Source organism: Silurus aristotelis, assembly GCF_946808225.1.
Source record: "Silurus aristotelis genome assembly, chromosome: 24".
NCBI lineage: Eukaryota > Metazoa > Chordata > Actinopteri > Siluriformes > Siluridae > Silurus > Silurus aristotelis.
The window spans coordinates 5294112-5315623 of record NC_139597.1 but is presented as its reverse complement, the minus strand read 5'-3'; the positions used below and the strand labels follow the sequence as shown (position 1 = coordinate 5315623).

The window sequence follows — 21512 nt, the reverse complement described above, 5'->3', positions numbered from 1 at the left end:
ATATAGAGTACATAATACTTATAATCTAATGCCAAGTAAAATGCTTGCTTCTCATTGCCATTATCAATGTTAGGCACAGCCCTACTAACTTTTTACAATATACAGTTTACTTCTGATTAATGCCTGTATTGTATTTAATGTTGTGTGGATGTGACACTGCCCATCTCTGCTCAGTACACTGTGTATCTTCTACTGTTTGCACTTCATTGTTTCCACAGCACCCTAAGCACTGTATTGTCCTGTGTATCTAGCAAAGCAAGAAAGCTTTTACGTTCATTGCTGTATATTTTCATGATATACCAACAACTGTGAAGATTTTGAAACTGGTTTTGGGAAAAAGGAATAAGAGTTAAGGAGTAAAACTTGGTACAATGTGCTGTTAAATGGAAGAAAAATCAGTGACAGGGTAATGTGACCCATGCAGCTCTACAATGTTTATATTACTGTCTGTGAGGAGTTTCTGTGCATGTGTTCTTCTCGTGTGGGTTTTCTTTGAGTTCTATAATTTTCTCCAAAACATGTTGGTAAGGTCATTAGTGGCTCTAAATTGCCAATAGCTAGGAAGATGTGTGTGCATGGTGCCCTGTCAAGAAATGAGGTCCCACCCAGACTGTCATCTCGTGTTCAGTTTAATTTAGCTCAATTCAGTTTTATTTGCATAACGCTTTTAACAAAGGACAAGCGATTTATAAGTTTATTGGCTAAGATGTTATAAGGAAGAAACCTTCAGAGATCATTGTTGAGATGTATTGTTGCATTGTTCACTTATAGGTGATCAAATGCAAACTGTTCATGTCAGTTGTTATCCTAAGCCATTGTAGCAGCCTGTTTATATTAGTTACAGTCCAAATCCATCCTCATTGTTCTTGAGTTTCTCAGTTAATTCATGCATCTTTAGACTGTTCATGTGGAACCATCCTCAGCTGCACGGAATGGCCTCCAGTTGAGGAGAACTTCATCCAGAGGTAGACCCGAAAAGAAGAAAGGAAAAGGATTGCTAGTTAGTGGTACCTCAAGATCATATTTAACCTGGGGAGAGAGAGAGGGAGAGAGAGAGAGAGAGAGAGAGAGAGAGAGAGAGAGAGAGAGAGAGAGAGAGAGAAAGAGAAAGAGAAAGAGAAAGAGAAAGAGAGCAATAGAGGAATTCCAACATGGGTTTCAAAATATACTGTGTATATACAGTACAGACCAAAAGTTTGGACACACCTTCTCATTCAAAGAGTTTTCTTTATTTTCATGACTATGAAAATTGTAGAGTCACACTGAAGGCATCAAGGGCTATTTGACCAAGAAGGAGAGTGATGGGGTGCTGCGCCAGATGACCTGGCCTCCACAGTCACCGGACCTGAACCCAATCGAGATGGTTTAGGGGTGAGCTGGACCGCAGAGTGAAGGCAAAAGGGCCAACAAGTGCCAAGCATCTCTCGGGGAACTCCTTCAAGACTGTTGGAAGACCATTTCAGGTGACTACCTCTTGAAGCTCATCAAGAGAATGCCAAGAGTGTGCAAAGCAGTAATCAAAGCAAAAGGTGGCTACTTTGAAAAACCTAGAATATGACATTTTTCAGATGTTTCACACCTTTTTGTTATGTATATAATTCCATATATAATTCCACGTGTTAATTCATAGTTTTGATGCCTTCAGTGTAAATCTACAATTTTCATAGTCATGAAAATAAAGAAAACTCTTTGAATGAGAAGGTGTGTCCAAACTTTTGGTCTGTACTGTATATATATATATATATATATATATATATATATATATATATATATATATATATATATATATATATATATATATAATATTTCCATTATAGTGTACAGTATTATAATAATACGACTCTAATTATTACTGGTGTGGTTTTCATTAATATTTTTGACCCTCAGAATAACCACACACACACACACACACACACACACACAAACACACACACACACACACACACACACACACACACACACAATCAGACACTCACAATGACAGCCAAGGTTAATGATTGGTGTTGTTACAAGGAAGTGAACTTCAATCCTGAGGAGGGCTTCTAGTACAACAATCCTGAAATGCAAGTGAGGACTTGATAAGACAAGGGAGAATGATAACCGGAGAAAGTACGCTTTTTACTCAGATTAGATAATTCTCTAAAGATTAGTTTGAACTCAAAACTACAAAAAACTCTCTGTAGGCAGCATATGTCTATGTGTATTGAGAGTATTGCTGTTAGTTTCCTGGTGGTTTAGTTATATTTTTTCAGTTACCAGCCTGTATTGTAGCGCGTCTCCAACAACATGAAGGACGAAGACAAACTACAAATACGAAAATTCCTATTCATGCTGATCAATTCCTTTTTTGTCGTAAGATTTCATTTCTATTACTATATTTCTAGTTTTCTGTACAATCAGTATACCATGTGTTTTGATGATGTTTGGTTGCTATACATAGTGTTTTATTACACTTTTACAGATTCTCGGTCTAAGCCTTTTTGGCGCTTCAGTATGGATTTTATTTGACACAACAGGTGTCATAACTATTGTAAGCAATGGTAAGATTTTGTTGTTTCTTTCATTTGTATTCTTCTCAATCCAGTCACACTGACTGTACATCTTTTGTCTAATTCATGTGAAAACTTCCAGGAAGTGTAATTTGATCATTATTGACTGGAAAAGTTGTTTGTGTGTAAGCTCGAGTGAGAAGATCCAGCTGTGTGCTGATTGTATGATTCGCGTGTGGTCTCTGATCTCTTAGAGGCAGACGTAAAGGTGGTGGCCGGGGGGCTGTTTGTTATCGGTCTGGTGGTTGTGGGAGTCTCCATGTTGGGCTGCTTTGGAGTCTACTTAGAAAACAGATGTATTATTTCACTTGTAAGTGTTGCTAAATTATAGCACAATATACACTGAAAAAGTCCTCCAATCATGTATATGCAATTATAAATAAATAATCATATCATACTGCATACAAATGTTCAGATTCTTAATGATTTATTTTATAATATTATCTTGCCTAATGATTTCCTTGAGTCAGCACCCCAGTGCATTAAATCATGCAGATATAGGTGAAAAAAAAGAAAAAAAAACAGTTAATGTTAACGTCAAACATAAAAAAAGACAAAAAAAATGTGATTTTAGTTACTTTGACAGACAACCTGCTTGTGTTATTTCTTCCATCTTTTATTTCTGTTTATTTTGGATGAGTCTTTGCTCAATGTAGTCTCACAATCAGTTTCTTAGCTGTCAGGAGTACAACTTGTCTTTTGTAGTCCTTATACCTCCAAATATGATTCATTCTGTGTACTAAGGTGCATTTCTACTGAGGTAGACAGGGTACTGAAATATTATACTCAAGTAAAAATACTGTTACATCAATGAAATTTCACTTTAGTACAAGAAAAGGTTACAAATCTAAAAATCTACTCAAGTAAAAGTAAAATGTAGCTCATTTAAAAGTCAAATTTTGGGTGGGGGGGATTCTAGTGTAGTGCAATTAAGAGTGCAAATAAAGTGCAATAACAAAAAAATAAATAAAAATATATAAAAACTACAGTTTTTTGTTGTTTTTTTTTTAATTAGTAACGAATATGATCTAAAATGTAGTTAAGTACAATACTTCAAACAAATCATACTTAAGTTAAAGTAAAATTACAGATTTTAATAAATACTTAAGTATTTAAAAAAAGTAGAAGTACACAAAAGAACTACTCAAAAACATTAACGCAAGTAAATTTAATTTGTTATTTTCCACTTCTGCCGTTTCATTTCTATTCACCACAATTATAAAGAGTGTTTATTTGACTGACTAAAAATTTCCTGCCAGATTAAAACAATCAGTTCATTCTCTCCTGACATTTAGCATCACCAAGGTCTTTCAATCTGCGGTTTTACTGTGAAGAATCTACTGAGTATTGGGTGTGAAAACCTCTAGAGATCTGAAATAGCACCTACAAATGTTGGTGGGAAACCAACAATGTAGTAAATGTTGGTCGTAAATGTTGCAAGAGTCAAAGTCACAGTAATCACATTAAGGTATTATGATGTCACCCAAATGATGATGGGTTCCCCTTTTGAGTCTGGTTTCTCTCAAGGTTTCTTCCTCATAACATCTAAGGGACTTTTTTTCTTGCCACAGACACCATGGCTATTCATCAGGGATAAATACACACCAATCACCTTAACTGTTCAATTCTGTAAAGCTGCTTTGAGACAATGTCTGTTTGGAAAAGCGCCATAGAAATAAACTTGACTTGACATGTTTGATGAGAACATGAACTTGTATCTGCATGTTTTTTTTGCATGGTACTACTGCGACATGATTATCTGACTGAATAATTTCATGAATGTTTAGGGTTTAGATAATTTTGAACAATAAACACAATAAACACTGACTTTGTTCATTTCGATTTCTTCCAGTACATGGGCTTCTTAATTGCCATCATTTTTGGTGAACTTTTCATCACCTTCTTACTGTTGATCAAACAGAACCAAGTAAGTTTTTAACTGGACACATGTGATGTTCAAAATTACAGCACAGACTTATAACAAATAGTGAACTACCAGAAAATAGCTGTCTACCTACTAAGTGATGGAAAACCACCCATAGACTAGTAGATTACTTTTTTATTAATGACAGCTATGTGGAAGCAAAATAACCAATTATTCACGAAGACCTAATGCTATTTGGAAAAATGCTCTTCACTTTAACAGATTGAGAAGTTTTTGACTAAAACTGTAGATACCATCATCAGCACGTATGGGGTTAACAATTCACAAACCACCTGGAGTCTGCTGGACAGAGTGCAGAAGTCTGTATGTACTGAATTATACTTTGCATGCATTATCGAGGTCTAATGATTAACCGTAATTCTTTTAGTCTGTTTGTAAATGTCCGCAAATAAGTTTAACTGTAATTAAAAGCATGGCTGGCTTTCATCATCTTTATGAACTTGCTCTGTGCTTCACTCTAGGCAAAATGCTGCGGCAGACAGAACGCCAGCGACTGGGAGACAAACAAATTTATTCAGGTCCAGAATACATCTGATATTTACCCCTGCTCTTGCTTCAATGGGAGCTGCCCTGTATTCCTGTCTAATGAGAAGTACCAGTTTGGAAATGGTTCTTTTATCTACACAATGGTATACTAACATCATAATCACTCACACTCACCTTGTTGCCTATAATGGCATGCCCCAGAGTGTTTATTTCTTACCCGTGTATATATTGTTGAATTTATGATCCTGGAAATTGTGTTGGTTGTTTCTCTGGGAATAGGGCTGTGAACAGAAACTGCAGGATTGGTTTGAAACGAACGTACTTGTGATAATAGGCATGGACCTTGCACTCCTAATCATTCAGGTATCAATGTTATGAAAATGTAGGCCATTATATGTACATACACACATATATATATATATATATATATATATATATATATATATATATATATATATATATATATATATATATATATATATATATATATGTGTGTACAATATCTCACAGAAATAAGTACACTCCCCACATTTCAGCAACAATTTTAGTATCTCTTCTCAAGGGACAATACTATAGAAATGAAACAGATATAGTTTAGAGTAGTCAGTGTGCAGCAGCATAGATTTACTGTCCTCTGAAAATAAATCAACATACAGCCATTATTGTTTAAATAGCTGGCAAAAAAGTGAGTACACCCTAAGTGATGATAGCTGTATGTTGTGTAACCATGCAAAGCCACATGTCTTATTCATCACTTTTTTGTCTGCTTAACAGGACTATACTGTATCTTGTATTAAAACAGTTAAAATTTGGAGCTTTGAGTACAATTCTCTCATACTGACCAATGTATGTTCAACATGGCACCTCATTGCAAAGACTGATGATTTGGAAATTAGAATTGCTGCTCTCCACAAAGATGGCCGAGGCTATAAGAAGGTCGGTAACACCCTGAAATGGAGTAACAGTACATTTCAGGGTCATACAAAGGTTTTCCAGGATGGGTTTCACTCGGACTTCGCAAGGGTCCATCAAAGAAGTTGAGTCTTCGTGTTGTTCGTCAGGTGCAGAAGTTGGGTGTCCAGGGTGTCGAGTACAAAGAAAATTGTGTCTTGCCAACAGTCAAGGATGGTGGTGGTAGCATCATGGTCTGGGGTGCTGTGGTGCATTGGGGGAAACATGAATTCCAACATCTACTGTAACATTCTGATGGAAAACAGGGAGTTTTCCAACATGAAAATGACCCCAAACACACCACCACGATGACAACTGCCTTGCTGAAGGTGATGGAGCGGCCAAGTATGTCTCCAGACCTGAACCATATTGAGCACCTGTGGGGCATCCTCAAACGGAAGGTGGAGAAGCGCCATGTCTAACATACTGCAGCGCCGTGATGTCATTATTATTTTGTGAATTCCATGCCCAGGAAGATTAAGTGCTCACACAACATTTTTACACGTTGGACGCAGTTTTGATATGTTCACTTAGGGTGTATTTACTTTTGTTGCCAACTATTTTGACAATAATGGCTGTATGTAGAGTTATTTTTAGAGAACAGTAAATCTGTACTGCTGTACGAACTGCACACTGACTACTCTAAAATATATCCAAGTTTCATTTCTATAGTATTGTCCCTTCAAAAGATATACTATAATATTTGCTGAAATATATATATATATATATATATATATATATATATATATATATATATATATATATATATATATATATATATATATATATATATATATATAAAATACATGTGATATATACAGTATATAATATAACCCTTTGTTGTTGCTGATTTGTTCAGGTCTTGCAGTTTATTTTGGGATTTCTTATCTGCCAGAACATTGGCTCTAAGAACAAAGCTCAGCACGCGGAAAATCTTCTCGATGCAATGGAGAACCCAGCATCAAGTTCTGACCCTCACCAGAATGACCTGGAGTACTACCACCCTAACATAAACACGTATGACCCTCAGGTGTATGATGCCTATAATCAGGAACAAACTGGACAGACTTTTTACCAAGATTGTGATCTCCAACACCAATACCAGCCCAACATTCATACCTATGACCAGAAACGGAACGATGGGTATGACAACGCTGCACAGAATTACGATCAGTATGAAAGCCAAGTGTATCAGCACCATCGTGGCCCTGAGCACAACCATCATTTCTACAACCCAAAACCTGAAGATGATTATATACAACATGCAAGTTCATCTTTACCAAGTAATGAGCAGTATTATGAGCAACAATACCAATACAACCGTGACTTCAATTAAGAGTTATAATAGCAATTATATGCAGGGTTATGTTCATGATGACTAAAGGAATAGTTATTATTAGTCATAATAGTATCTTCAGCATTACTTGCACCTTAAAAAATGATAAAATAATTAGGAAAAAAAATATATATATATATAAAACTATCTTCCTGCTAAATGTCCTGTCACCTGTCAAAATTAGTTTTGGAATGGACAGTGGATGACTGGAAGAAAGTTCATGACAGATAAGTCCAAATCTGACATTTTTAACTTTAAAATAACTTTTGAAGAGAGAACAATAGAGATGTTATCAGACTGCCATACCTTTACAGTCAAGCATGGAGGTGTAAGCTTAATGGTTTGGGATTGTTTTGGAGCAAGGAAGGCTGGAGATTTATTATGGGTGAAAGGAACCAACATAGCAAAAGGAACCGTCATTGTAATTGACTTCATCATACATCAAGACAGTGACACAAAGCAAACATCCAAGCTCTGTGAGTGTTATTTAGACAGCAAACAGTCAGCTGGAGTGTTATCTTTCGTGGAATGGCCAGCCCATTCTTCTTCTTCTTTCGGCTGCTCCTATTAGTGGTCGCCACAGCGGATCATCTGTCTCCATACCCCCCCCTGTCCTTTACATCTGCCTCTTTCAACCCAACCACTGCATGTCTTCCTTCACCACATCCATAAACCTCCTCCTTGGGCTTCCTCTTCTCCTACCTCCTAACAGCTCCATCCTCAGCATTCTTTTACCAATATACCCCATGTCCCTCCTCTGCACTTGTCCAAACCATCTCAATTGCACCTCCCTCACCTTGTCTCCAAAATGTCCTACATGTGTTGTCCCTCTAATAAACTTATTTCTAACATCTTCAGCTTCATCAAGATTGAGATCAAGATTTGAAGATTCATCAACATCTTCAGCTCTGCTACCTCCAGCTCCACCTCCTGTCTTTTACTTAATGCCATTGTCTCTAAACCATACATCGCAGGTCGCACCACATTTCTATAAACTTTCCCTTTCACTCTTGCAGATACTCTGCTATCACAAATCACTCCTGTCACTCTTCTCCACCCACTCCACCCTGTCTGCACTCTTTTTTCACTTTTCTAACACACTCTCCATTACTTTGCACTGTTGACCCCAGGTACCTGAACTCCTCCACCTTCTCCAGCTCTTCTCCCTGCAACCGCACCACTCCACTGCCCTCCCTCTAATTCACACACACATGTACTCTGTCTTACTCCTACTGACTTTCATTCCCCTTCTCTCCAGCGTGTACCTCCACCTCTCCAGGCTCTTCTCAACCTGTTTCCTACTCTCACCACAAATCACAAAATCATCTGCAAACATCATAGTCCAGGGAGACTCCTGTCTGACCTCGTCCATCAACCTGTCCATCACCACTGCAAACAGGAAAGGGCTCAGGGCCGATCCTTGATGCAGTTCAACCTTTACCTTGAACCAGTCTGTCGTTCCTACTGAACACATCACTGCTGTCACATTGTCCTCTTACATGTCCTGCACCACCCTCACATACTTCTCTGACACACCAGACAAATGGAACATGTATGATGAAAGACTAGGACAAAAAATTTGAGAGGATCTGTACATTCTTAAAGGATAATTAGTTTGAATTAAAAATAATTCTCTGACATATTTCAACAAAAACCACAATCGTTTGTAGTAGAAAGAATATTTAAAACAAACCTTTACAATAGAATATTTTTCATTCATTTCAGTCTATACAAAGTCCATGGACAAATATATTTCTATTTATGTTTTTTTTTAACTGTAGAAATTCTTACAATAACTTCTGTGTAACAATTTTCTTTTCATAAAGATTATGCATTTTTCCAACTTAATATTTTATTTATAATACTGTATAATGTTTTTTTCTGTATAAAAGTTTGTAACATACATTATAACGACATTTGCGTATCAACAAATCAAGGCATATGAAGAAGAATTAGTAAGATAGCAAACTAACTAGCTTACAGATAAATAATTCCAGCTGTTTAGATTAGACAGGTGTGTACAGTGAAATGAGTAAATCAGCAGGATAAAATACTGTCAAGTTTTTACTGTGGTCAAGTAGATTGGAAAGATAAATAAATACTGGTTTATAGAGTTAAAGATAAAAGAAAGTTATATGAATCACTCTTACTTCTGCCATTGTAACCAATAAATAAATTATACAAAAAAGAAATAAAAACATTATATGCCACATACCCTTTGGCTCACATACAACTTTGACATGATACTGTGATCTTGTTGTGACATCAAACAGACACTTTTATGAGTCACAGAGTTTTTCCCTCACTTGGTGCTGCAGTCTGACTCAGGAGGTGCTTGGATGATGCTAGAATCATATGGTGTTGATCAGCGGTGTCTGTATTGCCAGTGCCCAGGCAATATGTGTGTCTTGTGTGTAGCTGTGCTGTTCAGATCTGAGTTGGTGTGCAGAGAGTGGGTTTTAGCTTGGAGTATGACTAATAACACCATAAAAAGCGGTGTGTCTGTGCACGCATGAGAGAGGTCTTTGTTAAAGTCCCTCCGTGGTTGATGATATCCAGTCTGCCATTACTGACCTCATTTATCGTGAGCCGGAGGTCACGCTTTATGACAATAGTGGACAGCGGTCGCATTGTTAATTTGTGAGCTAGAAAGTTGATGAGTTCTGGGAGACAAAAGAGCTTCAGACTTCCTCCACCTAAACCTGAATGGGCAGAAAATTGCCATTTCTAATACTGGCACTCAGAACGAGTTGGGGGAAAAATTGCTCAGTGCAGTGTTTTGAAATATGATGGACGTTTGATGCTGCGTTCTCTACGGCGGACAGTTCAGCAATCGGGGTTAGGAAGCATTTTCAACAGAGAGTCCTGCGTTATTTACTATCAACCCAGACATACTGTGGCTACAGTAAGCTATAATCCAGGGCAGCTGCATAGATCAACCCATCCTTAGAAGCCAAGTGAAACAGACACAAAGTGAGAATCGAATTATGGGATGTGACTCAGATCCATCATGTGGCCTCAGTTCTCATGCACTTTGACTCTCTGCTTATTGTCATGAAGACAGTCAGCTCTTTCTAGTCTTGCTGTAGAGATAAGTGTGTTTATTAGTTACTATAGCACTTTTCTCACTGTGCGAGCACAGCAATTTTTCTGAGATTCTTACTCATCACTCTGTATAAGACGATCCCAAAACAAAATCTGATTATACGATGAAGATTTCTTCTATAGGAAATTACTATATGAGGCTCGTGCAGAGAACAGGCTCGCATTGAAGAGAAACATTCTTCAACATTAAATTGATGTAATCAGGAGATTCAATTCTGTCCATTAGCATGTATTTGTTTAGTTTTTTTTACATTTTGTCATGGCTGTCCTGTGAGTTTTGTCTTATCCTGTACCATCCTCCTGGTGGCTTTTTACACAAAGTATCTTAGCAGCACTTACACACAAGATTTGAATCCATAGATTTCGAATATTGGCTCAATGGCATTAACAAATGAATTTATAATGTGCGATGTTTATCATTGATAGGGAAAATAAATGGCAAAAAAATATTGATTATAAAACCAAACAAGTGGATTTTTGCTTGTGACATACTGTGCAGCCACTAAGCTGCTGTATCAAGGCTTTCACTTGGCAATTTGAGTTAATATTGCTTAAGTTTAAGCACATACACACCAGTTCTAGTGATAGGCAAATGCATTGTGGATGAAAAGTTGACACATGGCAAGCAGCTATAATGCTTTCTTTTTGAATGTCATTTGGAATCTGGGTCAAATTGAACTGATTTAAATTTTTGGGCCAAACGGTTTAATCACCATTGAGCAATCATTGTGTTCTGGCTGCCAGATATGGATTTATTTGGTTCATTGCCATACCACAGGAATTTTTAGTGCCAGATGAAGTGGTAATAGTGGTCTGGCTTTGTTTTTTTTTTATTTGAAAAGGAGGTACTTTCAGAGTGGGACAACTCATTCGATTGTTTTTTAACATGACCACCAAAAACAATCCATCCCGCATACAGGATGACCTTGGCTTTAATAACCCCGCTTCCCACACAAACACACACATTCGTGTAATAAACAATGCAACCGTCACCACCGTTGTACCTCACACACCCACAATTAGTGACACTCTACCCTGTCCTCACAGAAATCCTAAAACGCAATGAATGAACTGCGATCTGCGACAGATCTTTCATCCGCCATCCAGTGCTCCCGACTGCACATACCGCCAGGACAAGTATGCCCACTGTTCTGCTGCAGTGCTGTGCAGCAACATGGAGGAAGCCTTGGCATTGCACACAAAAAAGCCGTTTGTCTTTCAAAATGAGGCCTTGAGGACCAGCAGGCAGCCTCAAAGAGATGGACCTGCCGCAGGCATCGCAGCGGTCACGCCTCTGCCGTGACCATTTCTTCAAAAGAGCTGAGCTTCCTGTTCCGGTCAAACCACTAAATCACCAAAGTGTTCCACTAGACTGTTTTCAAAGATGCTTTCCTGTTTGTGCGAACCAGCAAAAGCACATTGATTTACTATCTACTGGGCAGTTGGAGAATCCGATGCTGGGGGCGGAAGATGTTAGGATTCTTGCAAGTGAGGTCATTTGTTGTGTATTCATCAAACACACGGCTAACTGTTTAGCGGAGAACTTTTCAGCCAACAAAGATGGTTGGTAAAAGCAGTCGATCCTGGTATTCTGTTCAACGCCCTTCATTCATGCACTTCATATATCCGAAGAATGCCATCAAATGCGCTAGGTGCGCCGGATTAGACTCCCGTGTCCTCGATCTGCTGCGCCCTGAGGGGGAGTTAACATGCAACAAAGTGAGGCATTTCTCTCTCGGCTTTTGCACACAAAACAAAAACAAACACTGGGTTTGTCATTACTGAAAGCAGCAACATTTGTAGTATGGTAGTGGTCAAAAATGAAGTCCTCATACCTGTATTGGTTATTTAGGGAACATGAGTCACTGTCATTGTGCGACGCATCTATACTGGCTTCAGGGTCACTTTGTAGCTCCACGTCATCGGGATGTTCACATCTCCTTTCTGCGCAGCACAGTTTTCGTCGAAGCACCTACAAGATTGAAAAATGTAAAGTCTCATTCTGCATGTACACAAGCATGCAAAATTACAATATTGTTTTTTCTTTCATTGTGTTATGGCCTCCTGTCCATATAAAAGCACTGAAAATGAAGCTTTACAAAATACCCATCCAGCATGGACAATTTCAAAATATATGTTTATAAAATAGATATATTCAGATCTAAAATCTGAATGACTTGGCCACATATAAAGCCGTAATAAAATCCTCGATACACGCCTTCTCCAAACGCATCACTGATACTGAATTATGTCCCTTATAATCTGTCCACAAAACCACAATCTTTGTTCATTATGTTCCCAAATGCTTACTTTTTAACAGGAAGTTGTAAACAAATGAATTGTTAATCGCGGCTATGATTAAGAATATATCAAATGATTTAACGAGCTAAACATGGAGTGTGTTTTCAAATGATCTTTGTGTTTTTACATGAACAATACAGTGACACTTATAAATACACATTAACAAATAAAAAAAACAAAACAACAAAATAACCGCAAATGAAATAACAATAAAGGGAAAGCAACAAGGAAACCAAAAGCACAGCAGCAAATCAACAAAATTCACACAAACGTATAAACACATCAACATTACCCAGAAACAGAAAGTGGTGTTGTTTATTAAGCATCACATCCTCATTGCTGATTAGCTACAAAGTGTATCAGTCTGAGAGACCCCAGAAATTAGAGATCAGGAGATCAATTTTAAGAGAATTTTATATACACAAACTATTTTGATCTATTTTGATAATTGCACTGCTTCATTAACATTATTATTTGCACTGCCTTACTTTACATACCCTGCACAAACTAGTGAGTTATTATCTTTATCTTATTTGTAAAAAGCTACCTCAGGGAAAGCCGTTTTATTTATCAGCGAATTTGGAGACATTCCTTATGCTAGACACACACACAATAAAACCACAACGCTGTTATAAAAATTTTATAAAAATGTGTTTTGTGCTACATATTAATACTATAAAACTTTTAACTTCAAACCTAAAGGCTCATTAAAGAGAATGAAAGCAAAACTTAACTGTTCTGAGAATGAGTGCAAACGCAGCTAGACAGGGGATGATGATTAACGCTAGAACACCAGGAATCGCTCTTTCAAGCACACGCCGATCTGTAAAGACACAACAGCATAGTCAGACTGGGGACATATATGAGTGTGAAGGTTAAATATCTATCAGTGACATCACTTTCACACAAGTTACTGTATATGAGGAGCATGTTTTTAATGAAGTTGGCTGTGTGCGGCTCACCTGACTTAACCGGAGGTGCAGTAGGGGTGGGACATGGAGGAGGAGTGCAGTAAAACTGATGTGGTGTTGAGGCAAATGTTACAAGAACCTCTTTAACGTGGTCAAAATAGCGTCTGGTGGACCATCGTGCGCTCTGATAATGACATTTAAAGGCCTGCATTGTTGACTCCTAGGACAGACACAACATCATATGTTTCGTGTAAAACCAGTTACACATTGCAGTCTTTAAGGACTATTAGATTGTGTTAAAAAAAGCTTAGTACAGTCTTCCTAATAACCCTACCTCCATGTGAGATTATACAGTGTCAATCTGTGTATTTGGATCTGTATTTGTCTACTGACAGACTCACATATTCTGCTTGTATTACTGCTTAATAAGGATTTGTTTCTGTCCTTTACCAAGTTGCATTTAAACTACACCAGTGTCATTAGAGTCCTGTGAGGTTGCTGGTTTTTAGACCACATTTTAATCATCTTCAACTATATTTTGTCAAAATATGAACAAGGACGTCACATTATACGTTTTACGATACACAAACCATAGGGGTAAAATCCTCCAGTGTAAACACAGCTGTAGTACGTTTTATATAAGTATATGACTATTGTGAACTATTTATAAACACAGGTGTTATTTACCAGCTCCTCGTTATCGATGGTAAAGCGAAGTCCTTGCAGCATGGTGATGAAGATGGTAATATTTTCTCGGTTTGCTGAATGGTTGCCAAACTTCAGGGCTAAGTTTTTTAAACTGCTCTCTGCTGGATATAGGTTTAGATAAACCCAGCACGTCCCACCCTAAAGCAGCAAAAAAAAGTAGAGTAGAAAGGTGGATATCTTTGAAAGTGTCAATTATAAAATGAAAATGCCTTCCTTCAATATATATATTTACACAGTGGAACCCTGGTGTACGAGTGGAAGAAGAATATTGGTGTACCAGTGGTTTTACTATTAAAAATCTTTGTATGAATACGAGCATATTTCGGGAAGAGGAGCATTTCTTTAGACGCGTTTGGTTTCAGCTCTTCGCTCGTCACCTCCGTCCCCACGCTTCATGCTCAGTCGCTTCTTAGATATTGTTCTGAGTGCATTCTCATCATTCTCTTGTGTGAATATTGTGCTTTTTTATATAAAGTGTTAAGATAAAGTGTATTTTTTGTTTTATTACACTATAAATTTAGCATCATGGGTCCCAAGAAGTATAGTGAAAGCGCTGGAAAGATGGTTGTAAAAAGAATAACAGTTGAAATAAAAAAAGAAATTGTAGAAAAGCATGAACGTGGTGTACGCACATGAGATCTTTGTCTGCAATATGGCATGTCTAGTTCAACAGAAAGTACAATCATAAAGAACAGAAAGTTATTTATTTCTTTATGTTTATAATGTATTACTTTTTATGTTTATACATAAAATAGGCATAAAAATTTATAAAATAATAATACATTAAAATAGGCGATTGCTTGAGGTCTAAGGTCTACACGTTTATATTTATATATATATATATATATATATATATATATATATATATATATATATATATATATATATATATATATATATATATACACAATGAAACCACAAAGCTGTTAACATAAAGTCAGTAGACTTATGTAAATAAGGTCTAATACAAATTTTCAATACACACAATATATAAACAAACATATTGGGACACCTGACTATAACCAGCCATATGTGGTTCTTTCCCAAACAATTACCCAAATTTAGAGGCACACACTTGTATAGGATGTATTTGGGTGTGGTAGCGTGAAATAGTCTATTCACTTGAACTAGGAAACCCAAACCTGTTCCAGCATGACAATGCCTCTGTGCAAAAAAGCCAACTTCATGATCATATGCTTTAAATGGGTTTAAGTGGAACATTTTGGGTGGCCTGCTGTAGAGCTCTGACCTCAACCCTACCGAACACCTCTGGGATGAATTAGAATGCTGACTGCACTCCAGGCCTCCTCACCTCACCTTCATCAGTACCCGACTTTACTAAATCCCTTGTGTCTGAATAAACACAAATCTCAACAAGCACACTCCAAAATCTATTGGAACATCTTCCCAAAAGAGTGGAGGTTATTATAAAAGCAGCAGGGACTAAATGTTGCTCAAATATAAAACAATTTTACAAACATTTACTTACTTTTCTCAAACTACATCCTCAAACACATTAACATCATCCTTCTGAAAACCTTTTCTAGAATAATTGTATTCTCTCTCTTTCAAAGCAAAATCGTTTTTATATAAACTAAAAAAAAAAAAAAAAAAAAGTCACATCATTGGTACCCTCAAGGAACGTTAAATAAAAATGCAAGTTCCACTAAATCTACAGTTGTAGTTAGGCATATCCTGTTTTCTTGGGGTATTTCACTGCATTGAAATCATGTCAGATTTCTGGTAATTATGAGCTTCCGACATACAACAAGCATAATTGCTGTATCAGCTACTCTCAGAAACCTCTGAAAGCCAAAAGTCGCGATGTCACGTCAGAATTCATTCTTATACATGTATATAAGTTATTCACTATTATCCTCTGCAATTGACCACAACCACATAATGACTGGTATTTAAAGCTTTCTGTCTACAAACTAGTGAAAGAAGTTAAAGGGCTGTGTGCCATTACATAGAATTGACTCATTCCTGACTCAGAGCAACTGTAAAAATCCTTCTGTCATCCATTAGCATGGGAAAATCCAAAGAATCTTTAACCCAAAACAAATGGATGTTTATACCTTCATGGCTCTTGTAATGTACATACTGTAAAAAATTTATGAATAGTATTTATAGTATATATAAAATACTATTAAGTACAATCAGAGCTCTAATAAGTTATTATAAAGTCTGCACAGATAAGAAGAATCTTACATTTTGGTAACTACAGGGGCATAGGGTATTAAAAATATAATTTAAATATAATAATTCTTCATTAGCTGAATTTCTTATGTGCTCACTTTTCCTTTTTGTAGTAAAAGCTCAAAGAAATTGGCACTTATTAATGCAAAAGATGCCAATTTCATTCCTAAAGTTGCATTCTCATTAAAAGATATCTAATATTTGGATTATTATACATGCTATGACAATTATACCGTAAATGCAGTCTTTACTACAAAGGTTTTTATAAAAAAGTTTGCTGGAAAAATCAATCCATTCTTTTTTAAATCTTATTGAAAGAAAAAAAAAAAGGATATTTTTGCCTTTATTTGTTCAATCAGAAATCTGACATCAGTGCAATAATAAAATCATATTTAGGGAAAATCCTTAGTAATAAACTTCAGGTCCCTGGTGGTCTAGTGGTTAGGATGCGGCGCTCTCACCGCTACGGCCCGGGTTTGATCCCCGGTCAGGGAACCAACCCCAGCCACTCTTAGTGCCGGTTCCAAGCCCGGATAAATGGGGAGGATTGCGTTAGGAAGGGCATCCAGCGTAAAAACATATGCCAAATCAAACGTGCGGATGATCCACTGTGGCGACCCCTGATGGGAGAAGCCGAAAGAAAGTTTTTTAATAAACTTCAAATTAGAAAATGTAAATGTAGGCCATTTTGAAACTCTGCTTGAAAAACAAAATGCTATTTCTCACTGGTGTGTGTGCCTTCAAAGGGGAACCGGCACATACGTTGTAATGGCACATACATCACTGGACGTAGCAGAAAAACAGCTTTTCAGTGATTTATGACATCACTGTGTAGAACTTCAAAGTTTCCCTGATTCAGATAACGTACTAATCATGACCAGACACAAAAAAAAACTGCCTAATTAAATCTATTTCATTGAAATAATTTTTACTACAGTGCAAGAGAAGGCATGTTACATATATTGAAAAAAATAAGGAAAATGACTGATGTGACCAAAATAATTATTTCGACCTGTAGTGTCTTGCCTAACAATTATTACACACCACCCCCATAAAAGAAGCTTTTTGTAAAGGGCTGCATGAAAGACACACCTCCTGAAAGAAACCCACAAAATGCAGCACCTGGACTTCACAAAGACTTATACAAGCTTGAGTCAGAGCACATAGAGACATAAGGCCAAAATCATGTTCGTATTGTTTGGAGGTAAACATTCTTTGCTTTGTCCTTATATGTTTACGCTCTAAATATTCCTTTTTGCAATTGTTTTTTTTTTTGTGCTTATTTTATTAAAGCTGTCAGTCAGTTTGGAGTTTATAAGGTTCGAAGCTGGTTATTTGTCACACATAAATTATATGTTTTTTTCTTTGTTACTTGTCCCACAGTGGAACAACAAGCAGGCAACATACTCACACATAATGAAATAAAATTTCATTAAATTAAGAGTTTAAGAGTTAAATAAACATAGCAAAAATAAATAGAAACAGAATACTAAAATGTATTAACATACGAAACAAAATTTTACTACAATTACTGTGTAGTTTATGCAGTAACGATACAGTGTGCAATATAACTTTTATATTTTATATATATATATATACATTTTAATGCTGCAAAATATTACAAAAGTGTGTGAGGTAGAAATATGTAGATTGTATCAAGTATTCTTTGTTTTTATACAGGTTAGTCTGTGAATTGTGGGTATCATATATATTTATTATATATATTTGATTTTATTATACTGAATTAGTCAGATGTATGTGCATCAGTCAGACTTACCACGTCTTTGGAAATGTAACGAACACGAATTTTGTAATCTTTGGGAATGTTTTCTCTCTGTAAATACAATGGGGTAAAAATATTTAAAGCAAAAAAAAAGCATTTTGCACAAAAAAAAAAAAAAAAACTCAATTTACCAACAAACATTATAATCTAGCACTGAGATAATCTAGCATTTGACTTAGTGATGTACTTACAAGATAAAAATGTATTAAATTATACATATATACACCTATATATACCTATATATATAAATGTAATGAATTGTCATCTTGTAAGCACATCACTGAGTCAAATGCTAGATTATTAAAAAACACTAGTTCGTTTGATTTATGTAACATAACATAAGGGGGTGTGGCAATCAATAAAGGAAGTTGATCTTGAAAGAAGGAAAAATGGTATGATTGTAGCTAGTTTGCATAAGGCTGTAAAAAAGTCATTAATAATTTATTATGCATATATATATATATATATATATATATATATATATATATATATATATATATATATATATATATATATATATAAATGATGCAACCATACATCAAATACAATACTGCTACTAAATAAAAGCAAAGTTAAAATCACTTGTATAGATTGTTTGAGTTTATTAGGGACAGCCTTAAAAGTTTTTAGTGAAGTAAAGCACATAAACCATTATATTAAATTGGTCGTATAATTCAACCCTACTTGTCATATATCATATATTTACTGGTGGACTGGACAAAGAGAGAGAGAGAGAGAGAGAGAGAGAGAGAGAGAGAGAGAGAGAGAGAGAGAGAGAGAGAGAGAGAGATAGATAGATAGATTGTATATATATTTGTATTTATATATTAATATATATATTATATATATATATATATATATATATATATATATATATATATATATATATATATATATATATATATATATATATATATATATATATATTATGTATTTATATTTTTTATATATCAATTTTGGTGCTTATAATAGAGAATAGCCCTTTATCAAACTGTAAGAGATTAATTAAAAAAAAAACTTTATTAGTGGTTGTCTTCTGATATAACTACTAAATTGTACCAATCTCAGCAATAGACCCTGTTATTGTTGTTTTTTATGCTAGAAAATTATTTACAGAACATCTGAATATTTGGTCAGGATTTCTTTCAGAACCTTCTGTGATCATGCAATATTAGAATGCAATGTGCTATAATATCACTAATGACTGACTACTGAATTAAAAGCTTTACCAGTTCTGTTATAGTAATTTGATATACTGACATGGTGTGTAAAAAACAAATAACGTGTTTAAACATGAAGATGAAAGTTGGGGCCGAGGTTAATGAAAACAGGTTGCAAAATTACGAAACACTGAAAAATTGCTTTCAGCAAAGCTCTAGGTATGATTCTGTGGAATAAGCTCAATTCTTTTTTTTTTTTCCTTTTTTTTTGACACGTGGAAAAGCCTTTTTTGAAATGCACAGGTTTTATTTTGATTGTTTGTTTTTATTCATTTGCACGAATTCTTCGAAAAGGTAGAAATTCAAGGAACAGATAATTGCACTATGCATAGACTTTCAAGAAAACAAATCTGTACTAGTTCTTTTGTACCTTTGTTATGTTTCAGATTAAAATTTTAATATAATGTGCGTTTTTATTTATTTAAAAAAATCAAAAGCATATAAAGAAAGGCACAAGACTCTCAATAAGGAGATGTCCAGTTTAGTGTCCATTCTCCTAAGAGTGCATCCTACATGCACAGAGGAAAGAATCAATCACAGAAAGATGGGAGTGTGTAATGGGTCTCACCAGGGTGTCTAATGTGGAGACATCATCAGTCAAAGGGCTTCCAAAGACACCAGAGCAGGAGACAAGCCCAGAAAATATCAACACCAACACACATGCGCACCCTCCGATCTATGAAAAAATGGATCAGAAAGCGATCAGACTCCTGATAAACTGTTTGAGTGGGTTTAAGGCTTAATCACAGTCCACGCATTGCATGGAGGAGGCGCGCAAATGGCGTTCCCAATTAAAGTATTGGGAGGAGGAAGGAAAAAAGGTGAAAGTGCGCTTCTTACCTTAACCTCCTTCATGTGGACCATGAGACTTCCAACACAACTCGGCGGACCTTCTAGTTTCTAGGTTTCCTCCGACAGCGGAATGCAGACATGATTCCACTTGCACGTGCGCACATCAATGACCCGACATCGGGCCGGAAAAGAAGCGCAGGCGCGCGCGCGCCCGTCCGCGTGGGCATGTACGCGTATTTTATATGCGTGTGTGTGTGTGTGTGTGTGTGTGTGTGTGTGTGTGTGTGTGTGTGTGTGTGTGTGTGTGTGTGTGCAGCGTGCGCTCTGAAGTTTTTGAGAGATAGCTTTCTCACACACACACACACACTTGGAAACCCTAAGGGTACGAGGCTGCTTGGGCTGCATCCAAAACCACATTCCACCCTCTAGATGTTAACCAACGCGACACACCGCCGCAGTCTAGAGCGCGGGCCCCGTGTCCGATCCGCGCGCGTCATTGTTTCCGCCCACTTTGATGTGTTCTGCAATATTCAAATGACAAATCAAGATCAAGCATGACACTGCGCTTTGGGAAGGACGGAGCCTCGGCACGCACTCGGATTCCGGGGCTTGTCCTTGAGCGAAACTTCGAATGAAAGTGTGTTTGGGTGACTCACTGACATGTTGGTCTGCAGGTGATGGAAGTGAGTAACCTACAATTTACACACACACACACACACACACAAACTACTCATGATATGACACTCTGTAAACTTAATCATGATGACAACATGCCCTGTCATAGTGTGCCATTAACAGGGTGTATTCCAACCCCACCCTAGCGTTCCTGGGTTAAACCTTAGATCCACCACCACCTTACTCCCAGTCTTCTCTGAATGAAATTTGGATCCACCACCATCTCAATCAGAGTGTTTCCAAATTAAACGTTAGATCTACCAATATCTAACTCCCAGGATTCCCAGGATAAACTATGAATTTTTGGCAACCTCACTTTTAGGGTTCCCACAGAAACCTTGTACCCACCATCAACTCACTTCAAGGTTTCTAGGATAAACCTTGGCTGAACCATCACCTCACACCCAATATTCTGAAATTAAAGTTTGGATCCACCACCCCCCTCACTCCAAGAGTTCCCAGATTAAACATTGGATCCACCACCCCCTCAGTCCCAGAGTTCCCAGATTAAACATTGGATCCACCACCACCCCACTTCCAGAATTCCCAGA

The 21512-nt window shown here is 36.7% G+C and overlaps 2 protein-coding genes across 2 annotated transcripts; one reads left to right on the top strand and one right to left on the bottom strand.

Moving 5' to 3' along the window:
• The first annotated feature begins 2009 nt into the window (after positions 1-2009).
• On the top strand, positions 2010-9477 carry LOC310719263 (CD82 antigen). Its single transcript, XM_083528739.1, has 8 exons — positions 2010-2352; positions 2462-2540; positions 2744-2859; positions 4402-4476; positions 4696-4797; positions 4956-5123; positions 5260-5343; positions 6791-9477. Exons 1-8 carry the CDS (start codon positions 2287-2289, stop codon positions 7265-7267), a joined length of 1167 nt encoding a protein of 388 aa, XP_083384865.1. The 5' UTR covers positions 2010-2286; the 3' UTR covers positions 7268-9477.
• On the bottom strand, positions 9102-20535 carry kitlgb (kit ligand b). The gene is made up of 8 exons (XM_083528740.1): positions 20335-20535; positions 20063-20170; positions 18269-18325; positions 14272-14430; positions 13636-13804; positions 13408-13496; positions 12208-12344; positions 9102-12065 (listed from the first exon to the last, which is right to left on the bottom strand). Exons 1-8 carry the CDS (start codon positions 20356-20358, stop codon positions 12035-12037), a joined length of 774 nt encoding a protein of 257 aa, XP_083384866.1. The 5' UTR covers positions 20359-20535; the 3' UTR covers positions 9102-12034.
• Between the last annotated feature and the right edge of the window lie 977 nt (positions 20536-21512).

Coding starts and splice junctions, on each gene's coding strand:
- LOC310719263 (XM_083528739.1), top strand. CDS start 2,287: ATGAAGGACGAAGACAAACTACAAATACGAAAATTCCTATTCATGCTG. Junction 2,860..4,401: donor ACAGATGTATTATTTCACTT/GTAAGTGTTGCT, acceptor GATTTCTTCCAG/TACATGGGCTTCTTAATTGC. Junction 5,344..6,790: donor TTGCACTCCTAATCATTCAG/GTATCAATGTTA, acceptor TGATTTGTTCAG/GTCTTGCAGTTTATTTTGGG.
- kitlgb (XM_083528740.1), bottom strand. CDS start 20,358: ATGGTCCACATGAAGGAGGTTAAG. Junction 13,497..13,635: donor TGCACCTCCGGTTAAGTCAG/GTGAGCCGCACA, acceptor GTGTCTTTACAG/ATCGGCGTGTGCTTGAAAGA. Junction 12,066..12,207: donor TCCCTAAATAACCAATACAG/GTATGAGGACTT, acceptor ACTCCCCCTCAG/GGCGCAGCAGATCGAGGACA.